General features: G+C 37.9%; 1 protein-coding gene across 2 annotated transcripts in view; it reads right to left on the bottom strand.

Moving 5' to 3' along the window:
• Window positions 1-630: 630 nt before the first annotated feature.
• Window positions 631-23,634, bottom strand: part of SEL1L3 (SEL1L family member 3) — a 37,031-nt gene continuing 14,027 nt past the window's right edge. For both annotated transcript variants that reach the window (XM_052780298.1, XM_052780299.1), the window contains exons 8-24: window positions 22,943-23,075; window positions 22,052-22,198; window positions 21,419-21,630; window positions 19,686-19,865; window positions 18,437-18,556; window positions 17,678-17,818; window positions 16,509-16,571; window positions 14,136-14,312; window positions 12,369-12,496; window positions 11,631-11,714; window positions 9,138-9,228; window positions 8,944-9,028; window positions 6,682-6,791; window positions 5,254-5,381; window positions 3,412-3,514; window positions 3,245-3,317; window positions 631-1,909 (exon numbers count right to left, since the gene is read on the bottom strand). In XM_052780298.1, coding sequence (XP_052636258.1) covers window positions 1,743-1,909; window positions 3,245-3,317; window positions 3,412-3,514; window positions 5,254-5,381; window positions 6,682-6,791; window positions 8,944-9,028; window positions 9,138-9,228; window positions 11,631-11,714; window positions 12,369-12,496; window positions 14,136-14,312; window positions 16,509-16,571; window positions 17,678-17,818; window positions 18,437-18,556; window positions 19,686-19,865; window positions 21,419-21,630; window positions 22,052-22,198; window positions 22,943-23,075 — 2,142 coding nt within the window. In that variant the 3' untranslated portion in view covers window positions 631-1,742. The remainder of the gene's footprint in view (window positions 1,910-3,244; window positions 3,318-3,411; window positions 3,515-5,253; window positions 5,382-6,681; window positions 6,792-8,943; window positions 9,029-9,137; window positions 9,229-11,630; window positions 11,715-12,368; window positions 12,497-14,135; window positions 14,313-16,508; window positions 16,572-17,677; window positions 17,819-18,436; window positions 18,557-19,685; window positions 19,866-21,418; window positions 21,631-22,051; window positions 22,199-22,942; window positions 23,076-23,634) is intronic.

Here is a 23,634-nt window from a genome sequence, read left to right as displayed (position 1 = left end):
CAACAGTTTAGTATGTAAAAGTGAAGCTCCTTTGTAATACTTCAAAATACTTAGCTGTACGTAAAAAGAACCCGGTATGTATCTACACCTGTACTAAGAACAAAAAGTATTCTTTGCACTGTTCTTGCTCAAATAAATGAAAAACTCAGTAATGTGGCACACAATTCACTTTCTGATTGTATGGCTGGAGAGTAGGGCAGGAGGGGGAAGAGCTTCACCATCTGGGTTTTTTCCCCCTGCTGCTTACTCAATGGAACTGCTGCCTTGAAGCATCAATGCTTCTCTGAACACTTTTGAATTTTCAGTTTTCTGGAAGTGAAACATACCCTGATGATACGTGTGTGTGTATATATATATGTGTGTTAATCTCTCTTGAAGGTTGGAGGTTTTTTTTCCTTTTAATTCATTCCTTTCTTACTGAAATCTCCTATGTCTCAATTGAAAAACAAACCAAAATTCTTCCAGGTCTGCTCTGTGAGAATACTGTATTCCCCAAAGAAAGCAAGGGTTGATTGTCCCATTTGAAGCTAAGAAAACAGATGCCTAAATAATGTTCTTAGGAATGTGCAACAGCAAGATACTATTTCATTTGACAGGTGCTTTAAAAAAAATAATCCTCCACATACAAGCTGAATTAGAAAAATATTTTTATTTACAAGAGTAAATAATGTAGTGCAAGGAGAGTGGATTTAACCCTCAATAATGCATAGATTGATGCAATTTATAGTCTGTGATCTACATAATTTTGCAGAGGTGCATCCACACCTCCTTTAAAGGTCAGACCTTTCCTACAGCCACTTAACCAGACAGCTTTAAATCAGACAGAAGGCATTTGCACTCCATACTTGTTATTCATATATCCCCTCTAACATTTATCAAATAAAATGTCACTTAAATAGGTGTATTTAGACATGAACATGAAATGAAATAAATCCTTGCCAATGTTATCTATGGAAGAATCAAAAAATAAATTGTTCATTCACTTTGTGTCACCTGTTCACACTTAAATATTCTTTTATTTATCCATTAGAGAAGCTACTTTCTCTGATCAGTGGCTCTTGGCAGGGCAGGAAACATTTTGTTGTGTCCACCAGCAAACTGCTGACACTTGTGAAACTTTGACCACGGGTGAGTCAGCAGAACTACTATGTTATGATCATATTGCAAATCTTCCTGGTGTTTTTCTTTCCCAACAAAACACTTTTCGCATCAGAGTTAGGATGGAATACAAAATGCCAAAAACCTAATTGTTATCACTGCATGTACCAAAGTCCTGGCTGGTGTGCCATGGAACTTGGAAAGTGCTGGTGACTGGGTTTCACTTTTATGTAATTTACATGCTTCCAACTTGGAAAACTCTGATAACTTCACCAGTAAAAATGCAGTAAAGGCAATTTAATAAAATATTAGATATGTAAAACTTCTTCATCAAAACCAGTAGGAGGTTTGCTCATTCTTCAATTAGGCGAAGACTTTGCATGTTTTCTTCCAGTCCTTCAATGAAATACAGTAGGATCATGTGTTGGGTATAGTGAGATAATCTGCATTATCTGTTTGGAGTATTAAATTATAGGGATGTTTTTTCTCTATAGTGGAGAAATAAGATCAGTGAATTTCCCTACAATTTTGGCTGTTGGACTGCCTTATTAATGCCACTAATAGGGTTGGTTGCCAGTTCTCAGATCTGTAGCTGTTTACATCCCATCTTCACAATGGGACGTCAACCTTAAGAAAACTACACTTCAGCTCGTAACAAGAGGATTCTGAGGGTTTGACTGCTGTTGTGATAAATTGTTTGAAAAAGTAGATTCATCTTGCTGTACTAGTCTGGTAGCATCCTCGTTGCTGTTCCCTGAGGAAGAAGGTTCATCTGACGATGGTTCTGATCTTGTTCCAGGAGAATTATGGGCTTTGGAAAAACGTCAAAAGAAATTATTAAAAAAGACCCCGCTGGGTCTAGGAAGTCTATACATCAATATTTAAATCTTATGTGGATATAAAATCACATATAAAAATAACACTCAAAGGTTAGGAAATATTGAAAGAAGAGTATCTGTAACTTTAACTATATACTTTGTACATATGTAGTATGATTCCCAAGTTACATAAATTATAGCTAGTAAGAAAAGAAAGCAGGGTTTCAGAATTATTTCCATAGTCAGCATACTATTCACAGCTATATGTCTTAAATGCTATCTAGGAATTAAAAATTCAAATAATGTTTTTATATTTAATAGTGTTTTGGGTTGTTTTTTTAAATACTATTCCCTATAGGTGTAAGTTGTCAATGTGGAAACTAATTTTTTCTGTATTTTATTACAGACATATGTCAGAAAACAGTATTTTCTGACATAGGCTTAAGCTGCCTACTGGGGTTAAACCACAACATAAGAAAATACACTTAGGGGAAGAAATTCTTTTCACAACTGGTAATATTCATTTCGCAACTTCCCAATCAAGGCCCTGTTTTGCGATTTGAAGTGAAACACTTGGTTGAAGCTGGCAATGCTTTTAAAATGATGACTCATTATTTTTGCATGTGATAGCATGTTTTTTTTTCCCCTTTCCTGAGCAATGTAGCTTTGTCTCTGATATCTCTTTCAATATGGTAAAAAAATAATGGGAGTTTTAACAGACTGAAGTCTGGCACTTGGTTTTCTGTCCCTTAATATTCTCTGTCCCATCAGAAAAGAGAACACAGAGCAAACCTTCCTAGTTTAGGACAGGAGGAGTCTCCACGTGCTGATTGAATGTATTTGCTGATTCTGTTACCGGTCTGAAGAGGCTGAACTGCCGCCTCCTAAATTACTCCAATGTACCAGCTCTCTGAACCTCACTTTCTCCCACCTTGTATCTGAATGGATCCAGTCATATGAAACAAAGAACACAGTCTCATTGCATATTGTGGTGACAACATATAAAATCAAAGTCATATAATTACTCTAACACCACCACATGTTGAGGTGGGAAATAATTTCTTATTTCCAGTCATAATCTCCTGCATTTAATGTTTTTATTAAGAATCTCCTTTATCAAAGGAAATTCTCCGCAAACCAACAGGTTTAAACCTATGCCTCGCTTCATCCACCCCTTTTCAATGATCAAAAAATAACTTGTGTGTCAAAGAAGCTGCTGTTCAGAGGTACCTCTACCAAATCTAGAATTCCTGCTTTTATTTTTGAAGTTTTTACTGAAATAAAAAGATCACTCCTTTTTCTTCAGTTTTACTGTGACAAATACTTACCAGATAAAGCCTGAAAATACTGCACTGCAAATGCAACCAGAATTGATAGAAGAAAGGTTCCCATGAAGTAGATCTGTGACAGTAAGTTTAAAAACATAATTAGAGCAGTGCAAAGCCAAGGTAGTGCTCCAAATGAACTGTGCATGTACCGAAGGAGCAATACCTACCAGAGTAGATTGTAAAATATTGTTCCAGAAAACTCTCATGTAAAAATAAAGCAATGCTAATGAGCATGGACTAATTGACTCTTGGTTACTATTATTCCAGCACCTACAACAAGAAGATTAAAACAACTAATTAGTCCTCCTCTACCATTTTGTGGCATCTGTCATCTGGGAATCTCAAATGGGTTTGCAGTGAACCTCAGTAACCCAGGAAAACAAGCAGATAGTGATGGTACTATCTCACAGATGGTGAAGTAAAAATTCATAGAAATACCAGATTAACCTCATTAAGCACAGAATATCTTACTCTAGGAGTGTATTTTTTATTTTCTTATTAGTCAACAACGGGTCTAAGCATCCAGGTTACCCTTGCCAAGCAGTCACAGTACAAGGTCGTACCCAAGATACTTTGTTCTAACTAATGTGAGTCAACAGCAGTAGGACTTGACTTAAGATTAGATGTACAAAATTTAGTTGCCTATACAGGATGCTGGTGCCTAAACCCCCTTTGGAGACAACGGAGTACTACACAATGCAGTCAGAGCTTGAAGAGTGCTTTAGCTGACTAGCTACGAGGCATCTGTTGTGGGGTGAGCTGAGTAACTTTCACCTACTAGGGGAGTTTAGACAGCTAAATCACAGGCACTTATTTTAAGCTAAAATTGATTCTCTTCTACCAAGCTGAGGAGGGAGAGGTGAGTGGGGGTGGCATGTGTATATATAAAATGTTTTTATATAAAAATGTATATATAAATATATATTTTTGTATAGAATTATATATGATTTATATATTTCATATATATTAAAAAAAAGTACGTGCCCTTCTGGACAGACATGTATGACAATAGGAAAACCCTGCGGCACTGTCAACTCTGGAGTTACTCTCACTGCAAAGCAGATGGATTCAGCACAAGTGAAGGCAGAATTTGGGCTCAAGCTTACAATCCCAGATGGACCAACTGGTCCAGAAGCCCTATTTATCTGACTGGTAATTTCATGTGGAGTGGAGGTAATTTAGGGTACAAGTTCAGGCTAACTGCAGTGAAGAACAATTTCAGTGGATTGTTGGTGAATCCACAAATGAGGTTTTAATGTTGATATCATCTCCGCTTTTTTTTTGGGTCCCACAACACTCAGTAGCAAAACAGAAGATAAACCACTCATTCTTGGTTCACAGCCTCATGTATTAACTGTTAGCTCCTCCTTTAAATATCTCAAAGGCAATTCCACAAATCCACCAAATATTGTGTAAGCTTCCCATTCCCACTGTGCTTTCCAACACATGTTGCTTTACCCAGGTAAAGGAAACCTAAGTTCTGTACTGGAACCAGAGGTCTCTAGGTGGTTTCTGCATGAACAGTGCTGGCCCAGGCAGTTCAGGCAGCAGACCTGTAACCTTCTCACATATCTAATATTCTGTGCCACAACATCTGTGTCAGGCTGGAATATCTTTGCAGAATAAATAGGAAGGACTGCCATAATCCCAGTTACATACTTTTAAGTTCCATATTAAATTATGCTATATTTATCATTAAAAGATTGTTTTGGACTCCGTACAAATCGTCAGTGCCTAACTTAGGACTTAAATGTATCAGATTGGAAAAGATCTCCTGGACCATTAAATCCAGTCCCTGCTATTTCAGATAACCACATATAATCAGGTCTCTAACAGGCATAAACTGAAATATATTTAGGTAATTTAAGCATTTCAAGCATGTTGACCTTAACCTGCCTTAAATCATACAAGTGAACGAAGTTAATCATTATGGGAGTTGCTCTTCTCCAGAGTAAATGCTACTCATATGGAAAAACAGAAGATGCTGATGAAGGGGAAAAAAGACTCACCTGTAATAAAGTTCCTGAAGAAGTGATGTATTAGTAGAATGCAAAGCCCGATCAATTTCCAAGTGATCCAGAATGTAGGAAGGTATGGAGTTGCCCTCTTCTATGACAAGGGCCAAATTAAAGAAACCCTAACAATAAAAAAGCATACACACTTTTTAACCATTAAATTTTCATATGCATATTTAAGGTCTACTGTAAGCACCAAGTATCTAAATAATTATAAGCATCTTCTATAAATTCATTTAGTATAAAGTGATCTTCACTGAATAATTATGAGTGCCTTTTCTCCTAACCATATACCGAGGTAAATACTGAAAATGCAAAAGAATTAGCATTCACTTGTGACACCGTTTTCTTAGAAATCATCTGGAAAAAGATCTGAGCTTTCTCATTTTTAGTTGCTCTTTAAACACAGCCACCATATCAAACTGTAAATTTTTATCTACTAGGGAAACACAGACTGAAAGCAGAAATGGATTCCTGTTCTGCTACTGTTTATTTCCCCTCCATGTAGCTCTACAGATCAACAGAAATCTGAATAGCTAAATGGAAAGCAGAAATTTCCTCCAGACAATTTAAGTCCTTAATCTTACAGTTTTGACTGCTTGCACAAGTCTTAGGCATCCCTATGTCTCTTCAGAGCCATGAAGATGAACACACAGGAGATGTATTACAGGATTCCCCATCAGTTTGGCTTTCATACTTTAAAGTAACTGCTCATGCATCTCTTCCTTCCTTGCTAGTTAAACAGTAATACTTTGTCCCAATATCCTCAAAACAGAACCCAACTGTGCTCCCTCTAATAAACTTACATACAAGATATTGTCTGGGGACATTGTCATAGGGACAGGGAGAACCGAACATTGCACCCAGGACAACTCAGGAGGGTCTGAGGGCAGGAGACTCAGCATTGAAACACTGCATGTCTTTGGTAATGTGATATGGTGTATCTTTTAATTATAAAGCATTTTAAGATTAAGCTTTTGTTGGTAGGCTGAACAAAATTCACCCTAGGATTCACTCAAGATACCAAGGGAGAGGGGCCAGTCGTCTTGTTTATATCCTAAACCAGCAGAGGCTAGGACTGGAATACAACTCGGCAGTCTATTAATTCTTCCCCTTGCAGCAGCAAAAATACCAAAGACACAACAGAATCAATTGTGCCTAGGTAAAGTAGCACTGAATTAGGCCATTCACAATCAGCTTTCAAAACAGCCTAATTCTAGGACCGTCCATCTATCCTAAGTGTACCTTCTGTCATCACGAAACAGCAACGACTGACTCACAAGGTATTTTGAAATAATTATAACTTATTCTAGCAGGTTTCTTCAGTGCAGATGTAGCCAAGCAGAATAACAAGTCTCAGATAGATCCTCAGATTTTTCTAACCTCTAGTGTTTTATAAACACATTACAATGGCAGACCCACCTGTGAATCGCCCTCTAATGCAGCTTGTGCATACATCCGCATTGAGAGCTCAAGGTCTTTAGGCTGGTTCTGGTAACCATAGTAGTAGAAATCACCCATCTTCAAATAAGCTGCAGAAGAAACCAGTAGCAGATTGTTTAGAGTATTTGTAGAAATAGAATTAACCAACTATTACTGTGATGGAGAAGTTAATAGTAATTCTATTCAAAGCACCATATTAAAAAAAAAGGTACTCTTTCTCTCTGATTGTCTCTGTGACTACTTTACATCAGCCTGCCCACTAGAAATATTTATCCTGGATGAAATTTCTCATGGTTTCTCTTTAATGAATTTAGTGAATGATATTGCTACTTTCAAAAAAACAGAGACTTGGAGACTTTATACTGCATTCCTTCTTTGCTTGCTGAATCTGTCTTTGGGCAACCTGTAGCCTTATTATTCAGGTTAGCCCTACTAACTTGATGAGACTTAAAAACACACTAAGTGTTTGTTCTGTACCTGTCACTATGGTGGCTGAACCCATCCCAAAAGTTACAGAACTTTGCTGGTGATAATTTCATTAGTTTCAAACCCAGCCCAACCCAGGACAACGGTAGGTATAGAATTTTCCTGGTCTAGAAGGAAGCAATGCCCAGCAAATATTTTACAAACATCTTTCTGTGATACTGCACAGTAATGAAATGCACCAACAGAGTGGGCATTAACCCAGACGGGAGCAAGCATGACATTGCACTAATCTATGCTAAAGAGTTTAAAAACTCCCATGACTGTGTCTACACTTATCTCACCTAAGTTTTCCCCAAATGGTCTGAAACATTTCTATACCTTGCCTTGTGCCTCTATGGCAGCTACCTAGAAATCCCACCAGTTTTTACAGTGGACTATAGCAGAGCTCTTCCAGGAAGCAAGTCGGTCACTGATCCAACAGCAAAGGCAGAAACACTATGTGGATGGGCTGGCACAGATGCAGAGTGGAAGGCCATGAACGCTGTAGTGAATCATCAGGAAGAGAGTTCCCCTCAACCACACCAACTGTGTCATTCCAGCCCTGGCCCACAGAGCACTCCCGCAACAGGCAGTGGCCTTGAGCTCACCCTGCATTGCACTGATAACGTAGCCCTGGAAATCTCTGCTGCCAGGGTTAGACTCTCCATCCCAGGTCCTACACTGGGGATTTGATCCTCCACTACTGCAGAGAGGGGTCTGAGATAAAACTCCCCTTATGTTACTCATGTGAGGAAGAGATAAAGTAATAAAGTCCTTCCCTTATTGAACCCAGCAAGTCTTCTCTCCTTTCCTTGAATGGAATCACAGTCTCACCCCATGAGTTTGACCTTCAGAAGCTTCTTTAATGTAAGATTGTACCAGTGGATCTCCCAAAGGGTCAACCAAACTGCACCTTGCTAAGGCATCTACAAACACCTCATGAAGGCTGACAGGGTTTGTCAGCTCCTGTGGCTTCAGGCTGTATCAATGTGGTATTCAGTTTCTGCGCTGCTGTGTATTTAAATGAATAGTATGAATTATTTTTACACTCCACTTTTCCACATGCATATTACAAAGCACTTGCTTAAACCTTCTTGTGAGACAATCAGATCAGTGTTTTCAAATGTTGAATAACTTACAAAGGCACCAAAATGATTTAGTCATTAAAGTTACAGATGTAGTAAAATTTAAGGCCAGAGGGATGTAACTTATATGTAAGTAAACCTTCTTTTTATTTCTTTCTTTTAACAGAGAATCCTTTAGTTCCCCAAGGTGAGCTGTGCCAGTGTTGATAAACTCTGTACCCTAACAGAAAAATTCATAATAAATTAGATAAGGGATCCTTTAGCCTTAGTCTCATGACTCAATTATGATATGGAAGTATATTTGCTTTTGCTTTTTCTCTTTGATAAAATAAACAGCATGAGCTCCTAAAGTCTACTGATATTTTTTTTTCTTAACCCTTGAGTAATTGCTCAGGCTCCTAAATATCTAGCCCCTTCTCATGGTGTAGCTTTTTTACTTTATTTTATTCACATTTTATCCATTTTATGCCATAAAAAGGAAATTCTCACAAAAGCTGTGCTGAAACACAACTCTTAAAATACCTTTTTTCCCCCTTAAATTCCTATCGAAACACTAAAAAGAAAATGCATGATAAGCAGGGATTACTCTTCCCTCAACTTGCTCACTCACATAGAAGTTGTAACAAACGTAGGTTTTGAAATTAGAAAAAAAAGGTAAAATTAAAATTCAGAAAGAATTCCTTATACATACCAAATGATGGTGCATTGACTTGAGAAACAGAGAAATTGTAGTATCTCCAAACACAATCGGTTGCTAGGTATTTCCTTGCAAGGTCCTGGAAAGAAAATAATTGACCTATTCATATCACAGAGAAGAGATTAGGATCACATTATTATTAACAAGTGTTCGTTTCAGGATAATGAGTTGTGAATACATTTACTTACTGGTCTTTCTTCACAGATGTGTGCTAAATTTGACTGTGACACTTCAATCCCAGTTTCAGCTGCTAAAACATAATGCAGCAGAGCTTCATGCCTAACGTTAGATAAAAAAAGTGAAAAAACTAACAAAAATACATGCATTTTAGTTATAGTTAAAAAATGCCACCAAATAAATTGATAAAATCACCTAAGAGCAAAATTTTGGTACAAAGTTTAAAAGCAGGAGGCTGGCAAACCCATACAACAGCTACATCTACTGGCAATGCTTGGTGTAACAAGCCATGCTGGATCAAGAATTTGCAGTGTTGTCTGTCTTGCATTGAACCTAGATTGGACTCACTGTGCATTTACTCTAAGTGCAAGACTGATAATAAAGTTGAATTGATATTAAGCCAAATTATCTATTTAAATGTTTCAGATAAAACATTCTTAAAAGACTCTTACCTCCTCCACTTAAAAAAAATCTGTATATTAACTTAGCTGTGTATGTATCTGTCAAACATTCATCCGAGTACTTCTTTGGTATGCTTTACCCTTTTACTTCTACGACTTATTTGTCTTGTCTTTTTAGACTACGGGCTCTTTGGAACAGGAATTGTCTCTCATTATATTTGAATGTGTGAATAAAGTAACAGTCTCAGTCCCTCTATGGACTCTAGGCACCTCACTGACTGTAAACCGAGTAATAAAGGCTAATTTTGCATTTGCAGTATAGTGGTTCAGTATTGCACTACAGTGGTACACCACTGCTCATGATTCCAGAGGAGAGCATGTCTTTCACGTTCTCTATCACTCACCTACTCAATATGATGAAGACTAAGCATTAAAATTAAGACGAAGTCTTTAAAATCATGTGTTTGGTTTTAAAATTACAAGACAAAAAAAACATTTGGTGTACTTTTTTCTTACGAAAACTTCCTATTGAAGGGTCATGCTTCCAATGATTTTCTCCACAACACAAAGCTAAAACCATGGCAAGTTTCAGGGATCAATGGTTTGTTTAACTGGAATTAAAAATGGCTAAATATGCATTTGACTTCAAGAGCAGGTGCTTAAGCAAAGAAACTTTAAACGAAATTGTGAAAGCCATTGCCCTTGCAGAATTAGCAGGTGTAACCTCCTGTTTCCCAACTGCTTCTGCAAGATTACAAATTCTTCCTTGTACTTGTCCTGTAAAAACATCTGGGACAATAGAGACCTGGCACCACAGGAAGAATTCAGGATACCTACGCTTGGAAGTCAGTTCTTCTGATCCTTAAGTCTCAAAGGGCAATTCAGAAAGAAACTACATTTAAGGCCTTTAAACCAGTCCCTGAAGATCAAACTACCATGACTAACAGGTGTGTAGAACACATGGCTGCTGATGCCAGTGACTGAGGAACACGTATATTACTTGGTCTGCTTGGCAGTGTAACAATTTACCCCTGTGCAAGATACGCGAAGAAATATTCAGAAGGAAAGATTTCAACATGAACATACTCCTAAAACCAGAGATGACTAGGACCAGTATTTATAAGTAACTACCCAGACACTCCCAGTCACTGGCACCTCAGGTGGGACTCCCAGCAGATTGTTCCTCCTAGCTGTTGAGACCAGACCTTCTGGGATCTTAATGCTCTACCTGTCACATACACAGGACTTTTATGCGACTGTATGCAGAGTGAGCTGGATAGAGTCACAAGCTTATACATCAGAACATGCTACAAAAATATTGACTAGGAGTCTTTCAGTGTTGAAAAGTGAGGTCAAGTCTCAGGAGAAATGTCTGTGACGGACCGAATAAAAAGAAACTTCTTCTAGGAATGGGTTACTCCAGAACAGTTCACTGACAGTTTCTTGTAGATCTCCTAAGCCTGAAGCGCTAATTAAGTACTAGCAGGGGGAGGCTGCAGGACTAAACGAGCCACTGTCTTAATCACGTATGCCACTCTGATGCCTGCACATACCGTATCTGACGTCCATGCCTACAGGTTGCTGCAAAAATGGAGCATTAACCTGGAGGCTATTCTGAAACCTTTTGGTTGGTTCATTGGATATTGTAGCCTCCTATTTTACTTTACAGAAAAGATAATACTAACTATATACAAAAAAAGAACAAATCTAATCCAGCAGCCTGAGTTCTCATGACATGGAATTATACAGAAGAGAGAAAGCGAAGTATGGTTTTTGGAACAGAGGGAATATTAAAAGTGAAGGGTGCTCCTCTGACTAATCCAGTGCACATTACACACTACAGTACTCCAGGATGAAAATCACAGACAGCAGATACAACACTATTTGACTCTACAAACTCCCTCTTTTTCACTTGATTCTGTCAGAACTATTGAATTATGCCTTGGGTCAACTCCTTCACTTTATGTCAATGGGTGTTTTGCTACTGATTTCAGTGGCGCTGCTATTTGTGGGTTTTTGAGTTGATGGCCCAATGTTATTTATTTTATCATGCTATAAAGTGAAAAATAGAAAATAAACTTGAAAAGAACAGAACAAACATACCATGAAAGTTCCAGATAAGCATTGAGAGCTTTTCTGATGACATGACCTAAGTAGCCGTTCTTCTCTGCAATGTGTTTTGCCCAGCTGTAAGAAAGAGCAAACAATAAAAAATGAACAGCTGTGCTCCAGTAATGTTATCCCAACTCACACTGACTCAAAGGGCACAAAAGGATAAGGGATCACCTTCTGACTTCTTCCATAAGACAAACTATGGGACTTCACAGTAATTGCTGCATCAGTCTTGTAACTGTTGACTGAATGAGAACATTTTGTCCATTCATCTCCATGAGCATATCAGAGACATCCTGTGTTTTTTCTTGGCAAAATTACTTTTTTTTTTTTGTTAAGAAAACAAACAAAAGTTAATACATGCTATAACTAATTATCTGCCTTTTTCTTCATGCAAAATACCAGTTCTACCACATCAGGAGCCTGATATTTCTTGAAAATCAAATAAGCGTGGCTTTGTTAGATACAACCTCTCAGAGTTGTTCGATACAGTCTCTCTGAGTTGTTCTGGGAAAAAAAGTACTAAAAGTACTCAGCATCTCTCAAAATCTACTGGTCATTTAAATAATACACATATTAATGTGGATCAAACTTAACTGCAGAACTTTTGTCAAGGAGGTAAGCACCATGAAGTACAACTTATTTAGACTATGGACTTAAAAGTCACCAATAATCAAAATAATCCCACCAGAAATATATTTTCCTTTAACAAATGGTTTCATTCCTTACATTACAGCTTTTTCTGGATCTCTAGGGAAATCTTCCATATTTCCTGTGATGTAGTACAGAGAGCATCGTAAAGTCCCCTCTATATGTCCTCCTTGGGCAGCTTTATAGAAATAGCGTGCAGCAACTGTCTGTGAAGAAACAAGACACAGTTAACAACTCTGCATTATTAACTGAGTTTATTGAGTTCCGTTTCCCAGGTCTCGTCTCATTAAATGAATTAGAAGAGACAATTGGCTAATGAGGGCAAGCCAGTTTAACTACTTCTAATGTACTTAGGTGAAAACGAATTCCTTTCTTCTAACTTTTTAATAGTTTAGGCTGGAAAAAGGTTTTTAAAAACATACATTCTGGTAATATACGGAATGTCAAATAGAAAAGTGTCTAAATGTGTAACTAACACCTGGTAGCATACAAGTCTTGTGTGCACTGATAAAAGTAAAATTAGTTATTCACTAGTAGGGAGATTAATAAGGGATCCTGGAGAAGAGACACAGAATGGGACTTTTGCACTGGCGGTGCCTAAGTGAAGGCTAGGGAACAGCAGCAATACTCAGTGTGTCCAGCAGTGCACAACCACAGTGTTCAACCATCTGAAACTGTTTTATAAAAGATAACACAGGCCGAGCAGGCAGGGCCAGAGCTGCTGAAGCCGGAGGCCTGTGTGACTCTCCATGTTTTACCCTCAGAAACAGTAATCTGTAATGTGAACCAACGCACCATACAGCCTGAAATAATTTATTTCAGGAAATTTTTAACCATTGATACATGTTTTCTGTGAGTGACCATGGACTTCAGAGTATCCTTCACAGCCATAACAAAGTACTTCTCCTTGTCTGTGGCTTTGGTGAATAAAGAAACCTGGGCACTTCTAGATGTACACTTAGAATCAGTCCACTCTGAAAGGTGTATTTTGGTCCCCAGGGAAGGAAAATGTGTTTGCCAAATGCACGCATTGGTGAGTACTGCTGCTGTTGGCAGCAGAAATGCTCACCGTCTGGAGTATATCCAGATCTCAAACCTCACAGGCCACACTGGAAACATCTTTCAGCTCCAAGCACAAGGTCTGCTTGCATTTATTACAGCCTACCTCACTATGTTTGTGCTGTTGGTCATAAACTACCTAGTTAATTAAAAGGAATATAACCAAAGTAGACCGTTCCTATTAGGGGAAAATTAATTTTGCACATGTCAATGGGAAAAGTTAATAAAAGGACTATGTCACAGAAAGACAAACCAAAATACCGCAGTCTACCAGGACTGCATTAAATAGGTACATTTGCAAGTCTGGCTTGAAGGTCTTTCACTGCAGTTCTGAGGTTCACAGAAGCTATGTGAATGTAGCATATCTGTTCACGAGTTCAGGGACAAGGTTCTGCTGCTTTCATCTATTGTGGAAAGCATCCTTTTCCTATATACTTTCCAATCTAAAACTGAGAGAAACCAAAAGGATCACATGATGTGAGAGCACACACTATCCTGGTTGCTGTCACTGGAAGGAGGAAAGCAGAGGCAGTCCCTGGAGATAAACCTGCACCTGTTTTGCTTCTAAATTATAGGAACACAAACACATGTACATAAGTATGACTGAGATATTTGAGTAACAACTCTCTCTCTAAGCAATCTGACTGAATTCCCCAGTAGCACCCCTCTTTGTGATAAAACGTATCAAAATCCGACTCAGAGTGAACACAGCAGTCTCAAGAATGAAGCAAAATCTTCTAAACTGGGCCTTAATGTAAGAAATAGTATTATTAAATATTTACTCACTTGATTTCTACCAGGTACTCCAGGGTAAATCCCATCTAAATAAAGGACACCAAGGTTGTACGATGCATCTGGATTTCCCAATTCTTCAGCAATTAACCAGTGTTCGGCTGCTTTTCTGTAGTCTCTTTTAAAATTGTGGTAATACCATCCCAATCCATTCACTGCCTGGGGCAAGCCCTTAGAGAAGGAGAACAGTCAGGTCACATGTTTGATTCTGCTTTGGGTCACTTCAGAACTCCAACCTGCTGCTCAACTTTGGGTGCTCTCATGACCTTGCCTAGATTCTAGATGCCTGGCACAAGGATCCAGCCAAAATTGCACTGATCTAGGACTAAGGGATATAAAGGTTTGCTGGCTTTTTTTCACACTATTCTTCCTTGTGGCCTCATACTGAGAGCACGGAATAAGACTCCAGTGTCATCTTATTCTATAGAGTCTCAGCCATGTCTGCATTCATATTTGTACTTGTTGACAAGAACAAATTGTGACTGTTTTTCACCTGTTTCCTCTGCAAAACCAAAAAGGGACACCTATTCTTGTGAACTTCCAGAACCTGGTTGACAGGATTAGCAATCAAAGAACCCACTTCTTTTAAACTAGAACATTTCCTAAGAATAAATAGGAAGCAATGAACACAGAACTTTGCGATGTTGTTTCAAAATGCGTTTGACCAACATCGTACAGATCTGCTTAAGATAGTGCTACATGCTACCACTAAGTTGCATCTTTGCATCAATAATTATGGATCAAGAGAAGAAAATCTTCCTGGGACAGTTTTTATTTTGGTTGCAATGAGTCACTGTCTCCTTGCATAAACTGGTGGATCACATGGTGGCTGAAGTATGCCAGCAGTTCAAATTACTCTGCACCAATAAACATGAACATGCCATTTACTCCTATTTCATAATGTATGTTTAACAGCAACCATGCCAGAACAGTGACATAAGGTAAAAACTGCCCAAAAAATCTCAGTGCACAAATACAAGTTATTTGCTTGTTACTGTTGGCTTCTACACTGCAGTCTCCTTCTGTAATCGCTGTAGAAAGAACTACATACTACCGGCACTTACAAAGGCCCTCTGGAAAAGGATTCCTTTTCCTTTCAGATTTAAACAGTGTTACTAACTTACCCATTAAAATGCAAAAGCAGTTAAACTTTTCAATAATTATGGTGTTATTTTTGTATAGAAGATGTGCACTGGAGCATAAAACTGTAAGTATCTGGGTTCAAGGAGAGTAAGGAAATTGTTGTCTCTAGGATACTTCCTGGAATCTGTTCCTCAGATCCTGACTCAAGAGAATTTTGATTACACTGTGAAAGCCACTCAGTTTATTCAAGCCTTTCCCAAACAGGCCGTAGAACAGGTAGTCTCTCCTGTTTCAAAAGAATGATAGAACTAGCACAATTCTTTTCTGATGGTGGTTAGCAGTGAAGTCCTATTGTCATTGTCAGCCATTTAACTGGTTCTGGTTCTAGAGCTAGGAAGGTATTCAAGGTGTAGGTACTTATTTTTATACTAAGGACCAGATCATGGCCTGGGTAATATGACTGTACTAGATCATTAAATGGAGTGAAGCTCCTCTTTGCTGTGGTGCCTGCCAATGTTTCCCCCTGCTATGGAAAAAACAGAAGGCTTTGGGACATCCAGGTTTTCTCCCTGAAGTAGAGAAGAGCTGGCCAGAGAGAGCGCATACAGTCTTTTTCCAGTCACCAGCATCCCCTGGAGGAGTCCTAACTCTAAGCGGAGAGAACTAGCCATAAACCACCACAGCTCACAGGTGGTGGGACAGGAAGCCACCATGCTTGTGCATTCAGCTCTTGTGCTGCAGGAATGCACCATCACTCAGTGCAGACTGCAGAAGTACAATCCAGACCATGGTCTTTACTCTTTTTCATTCACATTACAACTTGAAGATGTTTTGTTATTATAACAAAGCCTGCTGGCATGGATTTTCAAAGATGGCAGTTATTTCTACCCGACTCTGGAGAGATCATCATGTCAAAACCTCGAGCCTGGTAGGCACTCCTATGAAAAAACATACCTAGTATGGTCTAGAAGAAAATGCTTAGGAACATGAGGAAAAAACATACTCCTGGATCGACTATTCACTCTATAAGTCACTTAACTATCATGAAGTTCCAAAAGATGTAAGTAGAGAGAATTCTTTTTTTTCCATAGAAATTTTGGCTGATTTTGAGTGGTCTAGTCTCTCAGTTTGGGGAAATTAAGACTTTCAGCATTCATGGTGAAGACACTGGGAGAAGCAACCAGTATTTACCCAGAATTATGGTAATAGGCGTTTTATATAAATCAGAGTTCATTATTATTAGCACCTGGTATAGGACTTTTACAAAGAAATATTACATTTCACCTTGGCTGCTGCTTTCTTCATCAATTCCAAAGCAAGTTTTGTATTCTTTTTCACACCTTGGCCCTAGGAAATAGATGCGTGAAACAATCATTGTTTACAAATAAAGAATACATAATGAAAATTCACATATACACATTCAAGATGCATTTAACATTGACACTATTATTTACTAGGTGTTATATGGCTTTAAACAGCTACAACAAAAAAAGCAGCTTCATGCTCATCCTTCATTCACAGCTTTACAAAATCTCAATGATTCAGTCTAGGAAAATTTATTTCACCAGTCAATCCAAGTGATTTTTATGGGTAAACAATATCACGGATCCTTAATTTTCGGCAATTAAGGAAGAATGAATAGCATTCAAAGGTGCATAGATTGTTCATGATTTGGCAATGAGTAAGAGCTCTCAGCTTTCCTGAAAAAGGATGTCACAGTGTCTCCAGAGGATATACACAGACGTCACGCTGATGATGCCCATATAAATTAATTCCAGACACGGGTCAAAGAGACTATGGGTGCTCGAAAATAACACAAGCAAAACTTAAGCAAGCATGTTGTAGAGAACAGCCCTCCATTGTCAAAGGAATGAGATGAAGACCTAATGGTTCTTTACTAATGTATCTAACCTTTAGTACTGTTGAATGTCTTATGTGTGACACCACCTAGCTGATACAACTTATCTGACTCACCTGGGGTTACGCCTGAGTTTGGCCTCTGCTGTCTACTGCTTCTTGCAGAGAAAAACTAACTACATGCAGAGGCTATTTAATTCCCACTCAAAAAAAAATTCCCAGAGATCTAATAAAGAGCATTCTAAGAAAGGATCGAACTTTCACCTACATCTCTACATCAAGGCCTATGCCTACTAGCTGGTTAGATTTTTGAGGTGACAAGCCATCAGGAAAAATTAGGATCCACAATTTAGGTGGTATTTTAATCCTGAATCTGGCTAGGAACAAAGTGACACAACTGCTTTTAACTTGCTCTTTTTAAAATTTTGGTGTATATCTGGTAAAAATCAACATTAGCTTTGTAACTCTTGACTGATTTTCAGAGTAAATCTAAAAGCACTTGTATACACTCTTACAGTGTGTCACTACAGATAACTTACAAACATCCATGACATAGGAATGATTTTTTGAAAGTGAAAATATGAAACATGACTTACCTTAAATAACACAATGGCATAATCATATATTAACACTGGATCTTCTGTTTCTATTGCACCCTTTGCATACCATTCTATTGCAGCTTCAGGATTTTTTGCCACTCCTTGTTGGCCCCAAAACAGCATCTGAGCCAATCGTTGCTAAAAGAAAACAGCGTAAGCACTAATGTTATAAATGCTAGTATTGAAACTGGAATTGCAGGAGCACACTTTTGCAGGCTTAAATAGATTTTAAATATGTGAAGAAACTAGTCATACGTCCTCAACAGTTTGAAAACAATTGGTTATCAGGAATATTCAGAGGGCTTCCCAGTGGTGAAATGTACTGATATTAAATCTACAGCAGGGATATTTTTTACAGCTGTCAGTACCACAAAAGTCTGGCTTCATTTAAGGGCAGAGGTAAGTGATAAAGGCAGATTTGATGCATGCAAATGGCTCAGTATTACAACATATTGCTGCTGGTCTCAGATCAGCAGCAGTAACTGCACTGTGTCAAATACAAACCCAGGGAAAATGATCAGAAAAGGAGGTTCCTTTTGCCTTGCATAACTCTTCTAGCTTTTTGCATGGTCACTGGATATTATCAGACAGAAACATGGGAAATAGTTCAAGCTCATAAAAAAGAAGCAATTCTGGGTGGAAAGAGAAAACATCTGTCTGCTTCACTCTCCTCCACAAGATTTCTACATAGTCTATAGATGTACATACAAGATGTGTGTATAAAAATCAAGAAAGGGGAAATGTATTACTTTATACCTGTGCAGCTGCATTTCCTCTTGTTGCTTCATGTTTTAACCACATAAAGACATCACCATTTTCTTTTGTTTGAGCTTTTAGCAGCTCATCATCCATCAGCCTTATAGTTTCAACAAATGCCTGAAGAGTAGGTGAACAGAAAAAAATTATTACACAATGAATTCATACATCTGCCACCAAAATGAAAATGTTGTCCATTTCCTGTTTATCCCTAAAAATTCGTGATCAATACTGTCGTTTAAAATTGTCACCACCCCTCTGCTGGCCAGTGCACTAAGAACCATCCTTACATCCAGCGTAAAAAACATTTACTGCTTTGTTACAGTACAAAACTGTAAGTCCACTCTACACTGGAAAGATATGCCAAGATGTCAACAACTGACCCCCCCCCTCCCCGCCCTTTATAGTTTTAAATGCACTTAATAATGGCAAAGAAGTGCTTTTAAGCCTTTTAAGGCTTTTTAGTTTCTATAGAAATCTCTCCTAAAATATAAAAAAAGGCTGGCAGAAAGCTTGATGAAAACCTGCCCTACAGAACTCTTATCTAGGTGGCTGTCTGCTGATTTTTAGTTCTTCAGCAATCAAAATCTCCCTATTTTTTGTACAATAATCATTATTTCTGATAAGCCAGGATCCTAGTACTGGCCTACCTTGAGTATTCTTTCAAGATAAAGTTGTGTTCCCTCCTGTTTAGCAGCTCATTCTAAAATCATTTCACTGTAACTTTATCTCATCAGATAGCTATTTAACAGACAACTCTTTACATTTGATTATAGAGAAGGTGTAAGTATGGAGAGGACAATTCGTCTTTTACACGAACTTCATGATGTTAGGCTACTGAAACAGCAGATGAGTTGCTTAATAAACACATCCAATTATATTAATAATTAAAAATCTGAATGAGGCCCAAGAATAAGACTTAGACTTTACTGAAAGACAGGCATGTGGACAATTCTGAGGATTTGAGCCTAGCTTTGATTTGATTTCCCCCTCGCTAAGAAACAGAGTAATGATACCTACACATAATTTGGGGGATTTTGTAACAATCATAGAATCATAGAATGGTTTGGGTTGGAAGGGACCTTTAAAGATCATTTAATCCAACAACCCTGCCATGGGCAGGGACATCAATCAGATGAGTTAATATTTGTAAATCAAGACAAAAATGTTCTGGCCACATAATTAATATTAATATATGAAAAGTCATTTGCACAGAAAACAAATTCAGATACACTTTTAACTCTTTTACCTGTTCCCCTTTTATAGTGTGTTGATCCAACGATGTCTTTATTGCAATATTACTGTAATAAGCATACGACAGCTCCAAATCAAGTGGATAGTTATTAATGCCTTGGTAATGTTTATAGCCAAGATTCATCACAGCAAGTCTCTCATTCCCCTGAGCGCCAACCAAACTATACAACAGCCCCTGGCAAAAATCAACAGACATAAACAAGAGTGAATTCACTGCACATCTCACGAGTTTAGCACTTCAGTGGAGGTTTACAGGGAACAGAGTGTTCAAACTGGTAGCTGATATACTAGCTGTACCATGTAAACACAGTTACAGGATCAAGCACAGCCCTAAAGCAGTTAAAATGTCTTCTATATGTACAGAAAGATTTGAAAGAAAAACTAGACTCTCTAAATACTTCTCAAGTATTGCTCTTGTTCTGCCACCACTAAGTGTGCAGCAATTTTTTAATGCCACTTTATTGTAGTGTTAATTATACTCTGACACTTTTTATACTCAGCAGTGACTTAACCGGTCTTACTGATGTCAACTGGAGTTTTCACGCTGAATTCAGTGGAAACATACTGAAGTTAACAAACAGCACTTGAAAATCTTACCCTAAGGGTTTGACAGGACTAGAAGGATGGGACTTGTGGCTGACAAGGTTTCAGCACAAAACTCCCTTGAGATACACGTTAACTGGTGCTAGAAATAGTCTAGGTACTGCATGTTTGCCAAAACCATTTTCAGCACTACTATTATTTTTCACCTGCACAGTAATAAAAACAGTGATGTCCCATCTGCGCTGGATATTAAATTATTTCCTATGCTATCTGAAGCAGATCCAATAATGAAATTACTTAGCCTCCATAATTAGCACTAGGTATACTCCATAATTAGGGTATAAAAAAGGCTCCTGTCTAAGGTTTCTTGTGTTAGAGAAACTGGAGTGAGCTTGGCCTCGGGGGTTCTTCTGATTTAGTATCCTGTAACCACATTAGGCAGATCTGCTATTCTTTATGACCATTTGATATTAAACTATTATATCACAATTAAATATCTGTTGGCAATTTCAGTATAGCACTCTTCCAGTGATATATAAACACCTCACCTTTATTTGACCTTGCAATGGAATCGCATGGAATCATTTCAGTTATTTGCGACCTGCCTAAGAGGTCAGGAGTTCACATACTCTGCAGCTGCTCAGCTGAAGCATGGTCAGGTTCTTCCAAAAGAAAACTGTTCTACTTTGGTTACCTTTAATCATTTGACCATAATATACTCAGGGCCACATTTTTGCACACTGCAAAATGGGACTTCTTTCCTGACTGTACTATGCAACCTTTCCACTTTAGGAGATTTGCCTAACATAAGACTTTTTTCATACCCATCTACAAATGACTGTGGGTGACTCAAGGGTTATTACCTCATCCTACTTTCTCAGTGACTGGAAAAAGCAGTATGTTCCATGCTGTTCACTTTACCACCATTTTTAGGTCTTACTGAATCATTATTTCCTTGTTCTGGATGAGCAGGATAAAGATTCCCACTATCAGGACTACATAAAGACGCCACTGCCATCAGGCTATTTAGGAGTAGCTGTATTGGGGAATCCCTTCAACAACAGCCTGGATCTGGAGGCCATTTCACATTATTAAATTTAATTGATCATAAATTCATCCCATTTCTAAATTGCCTTTAAAGGTAATTAATTTCACAGACATAACCAAACATATTAAATATACTACCTTTGTATGATCCACAGACACACCGAGCCCTGTTTCGAATATAACTGCAAGGAAATAGGAAGCCTTATGGTATCCACAACAACTGGAATCCACCAAGAGAGGGACAGAGGAGCCCATATTGCTGAGGCCATCGGCGCTGGACAAACCCTTTGCAACCTTCTCAAATATCCTCCGGCCAACTTCTAGAACTGTGTCACTTCCATCTTCTAACACTAAAAATAAAACATAGGATGCACAGCTATTGCAAGAGTTAAAATTAGGAACCAATTTCTCCTCCTTAATTTAATGGGACTAACACAGATTCTGTTATTTCTCATGCTGAATGGTAGTCTCAATGCAGACAACCAAAATTCCTAGAGATACAAGGTACTATTGAATAGGAAGGGTGAATAAAAATCCAAAAGACCATCTCAAAGTAGCTAACCACTAAAAACGTAAGGCTATCTCTATTTCCTTCTACATAATAAGCCATCCTTCATTTGCAGCACAACATATAAGCCACATAACGCTCCTTTACTAAGTTAGCTGATATGAAAAAAAGATGTATTAAGCATGAACTGAAGTCAAAGCATACTAACTTACATGACATATATTGTGGCATTATTTAAGAACAATAAAATAAAATATGATTACCATCTGGAGCACTGAAATCCATCTCTTGTAAGAGTTTGAACAAAGTGTGGTACTTTTCCCTGAGCTCTTTTCCCCACATGAAGGCATCACATTTGGATTTTTCTCCATATTTGTAGATCAACTCCAAATAATAGTTTTCATAGTAACCTAGAGAAAAAACATATTTAAGGCATGAGGGCTGACTTGGCTGATTTTTAAAACAAGCTTCTGGTAGAAAAAAAGATGTTTCTAGGGTAAACTAAAAATTCATGGACGAGATGAGCACATCCTTAACACAAAGTAGTGCTACAAACTCACAGAGCTAGCACAGGCCACTTACAAATACATAAAATTTCTTCTACTCTCTTCCATACTCTGGTCACAATGCATGCAATCAAATTCTAATTGGAAACATAAGCTAGTTTTCAGCACACATCTAAGATATGTTACTCTTCTTTCACTAAAGCAGTTGCTTTGTTATAAAGCTTCAATTACTGCACATTAGGCAACTGTGGCAGGGACTTTCTACCAAAACCCAACCATTTTTGGGAAAGGGCTTAAAATATATGTGCCTTTAGGGTCAGTCGGGAATGAAACAGAAGAAAGGCAATTGAATAGCTTACATGTAAGCTTAAAAGTGTTTCTTTGTCCCTGTATGCACCTGTCTTATTAGAGAAGAAATATCAAGAACATGATTTAAGTTTGTATTCCATGGCACAAAGTCTTTGCAGGGACAAAACCACAGTTTTAGCTACCAGTAACAAGGCTAAACTCTTCAAATTGCCTTTCTTCTTATTATGGCTGAATTTAAATTTACTTTTGATGATTGTTATCCAGATTCTGGTAAAAGGAAAGAAAACAGGTCTCCAAAGATGACAGTTTAAAATTCGTATCTCATAGATCAACACTTACAATTTCTTAGCGCTTTTTCGCCTTGCCTTACAATATATCTGTACTCATAAACTATTTCTTGAATGTCCATACATCTCTCGTAGTAGAGTTCAATTTGTTCCACTGTTTCTTTGTCATGAAGAGGGTTAGAAATCTATAAAAAGGCAAGTGATGGATAAATGGCATCTACAGTATCTGTTGTCTATGCTTGGCTAAAAAGAAGTGTTGTAGGCAAATAACAAAAGGAAACAGACTGTTTACTACAATCAGCTTATCTGGCACATCATGTTAATGTGCCAGACGACCTGATGCTGGCCACAAAAGACTATGACTTTAAACCAGTTGCCATAAAACCAGTCGCCATAATCCAAGAAACCATGGATGAACTTCCAAAACTGACCAAGCCTACATGACTTTTACCACCAATTTCAACAAAACCATAAATTAATCAAATGCGCTCAATACTGTATCATCAAGAACTCTGTGAAACATAGCAATACTGAAAATAAGTCCTTCCTTAAATATAGATTTAGGAACATTGCTTTACATACTCACTTCTAGAAGTCTTATCTTTTAGCATTTGAATTAGTAACTAACATTCCTAGATTTCAACAGAAAATGATCATATTTTCGTTATATATTCCCAACTATTATGCTTCATAGGAAGTTTATCACTTGGTAAGAGCTTCAGTTAAAAAACCATAAAAAACAGA

This window comes from Harpia harpyja, chromosome 2, assembly GCF_026419915.1.
Source record: "Harpia harpyja isolate bHarHar1 chromosome 2, bHarHar1 primary haplotype, whole genome shotgun sequence".
Classification (NCBI taxonomy): domain Eukaryota; kingdom Metazoa; phylum Chordata; class Aves; order Accipitriformes; family Accipitridae; genus Harpia; species Harpia harpyja.
This window is presented reverse-complemented; position numbering and strand designations above follow the sequence as displayed.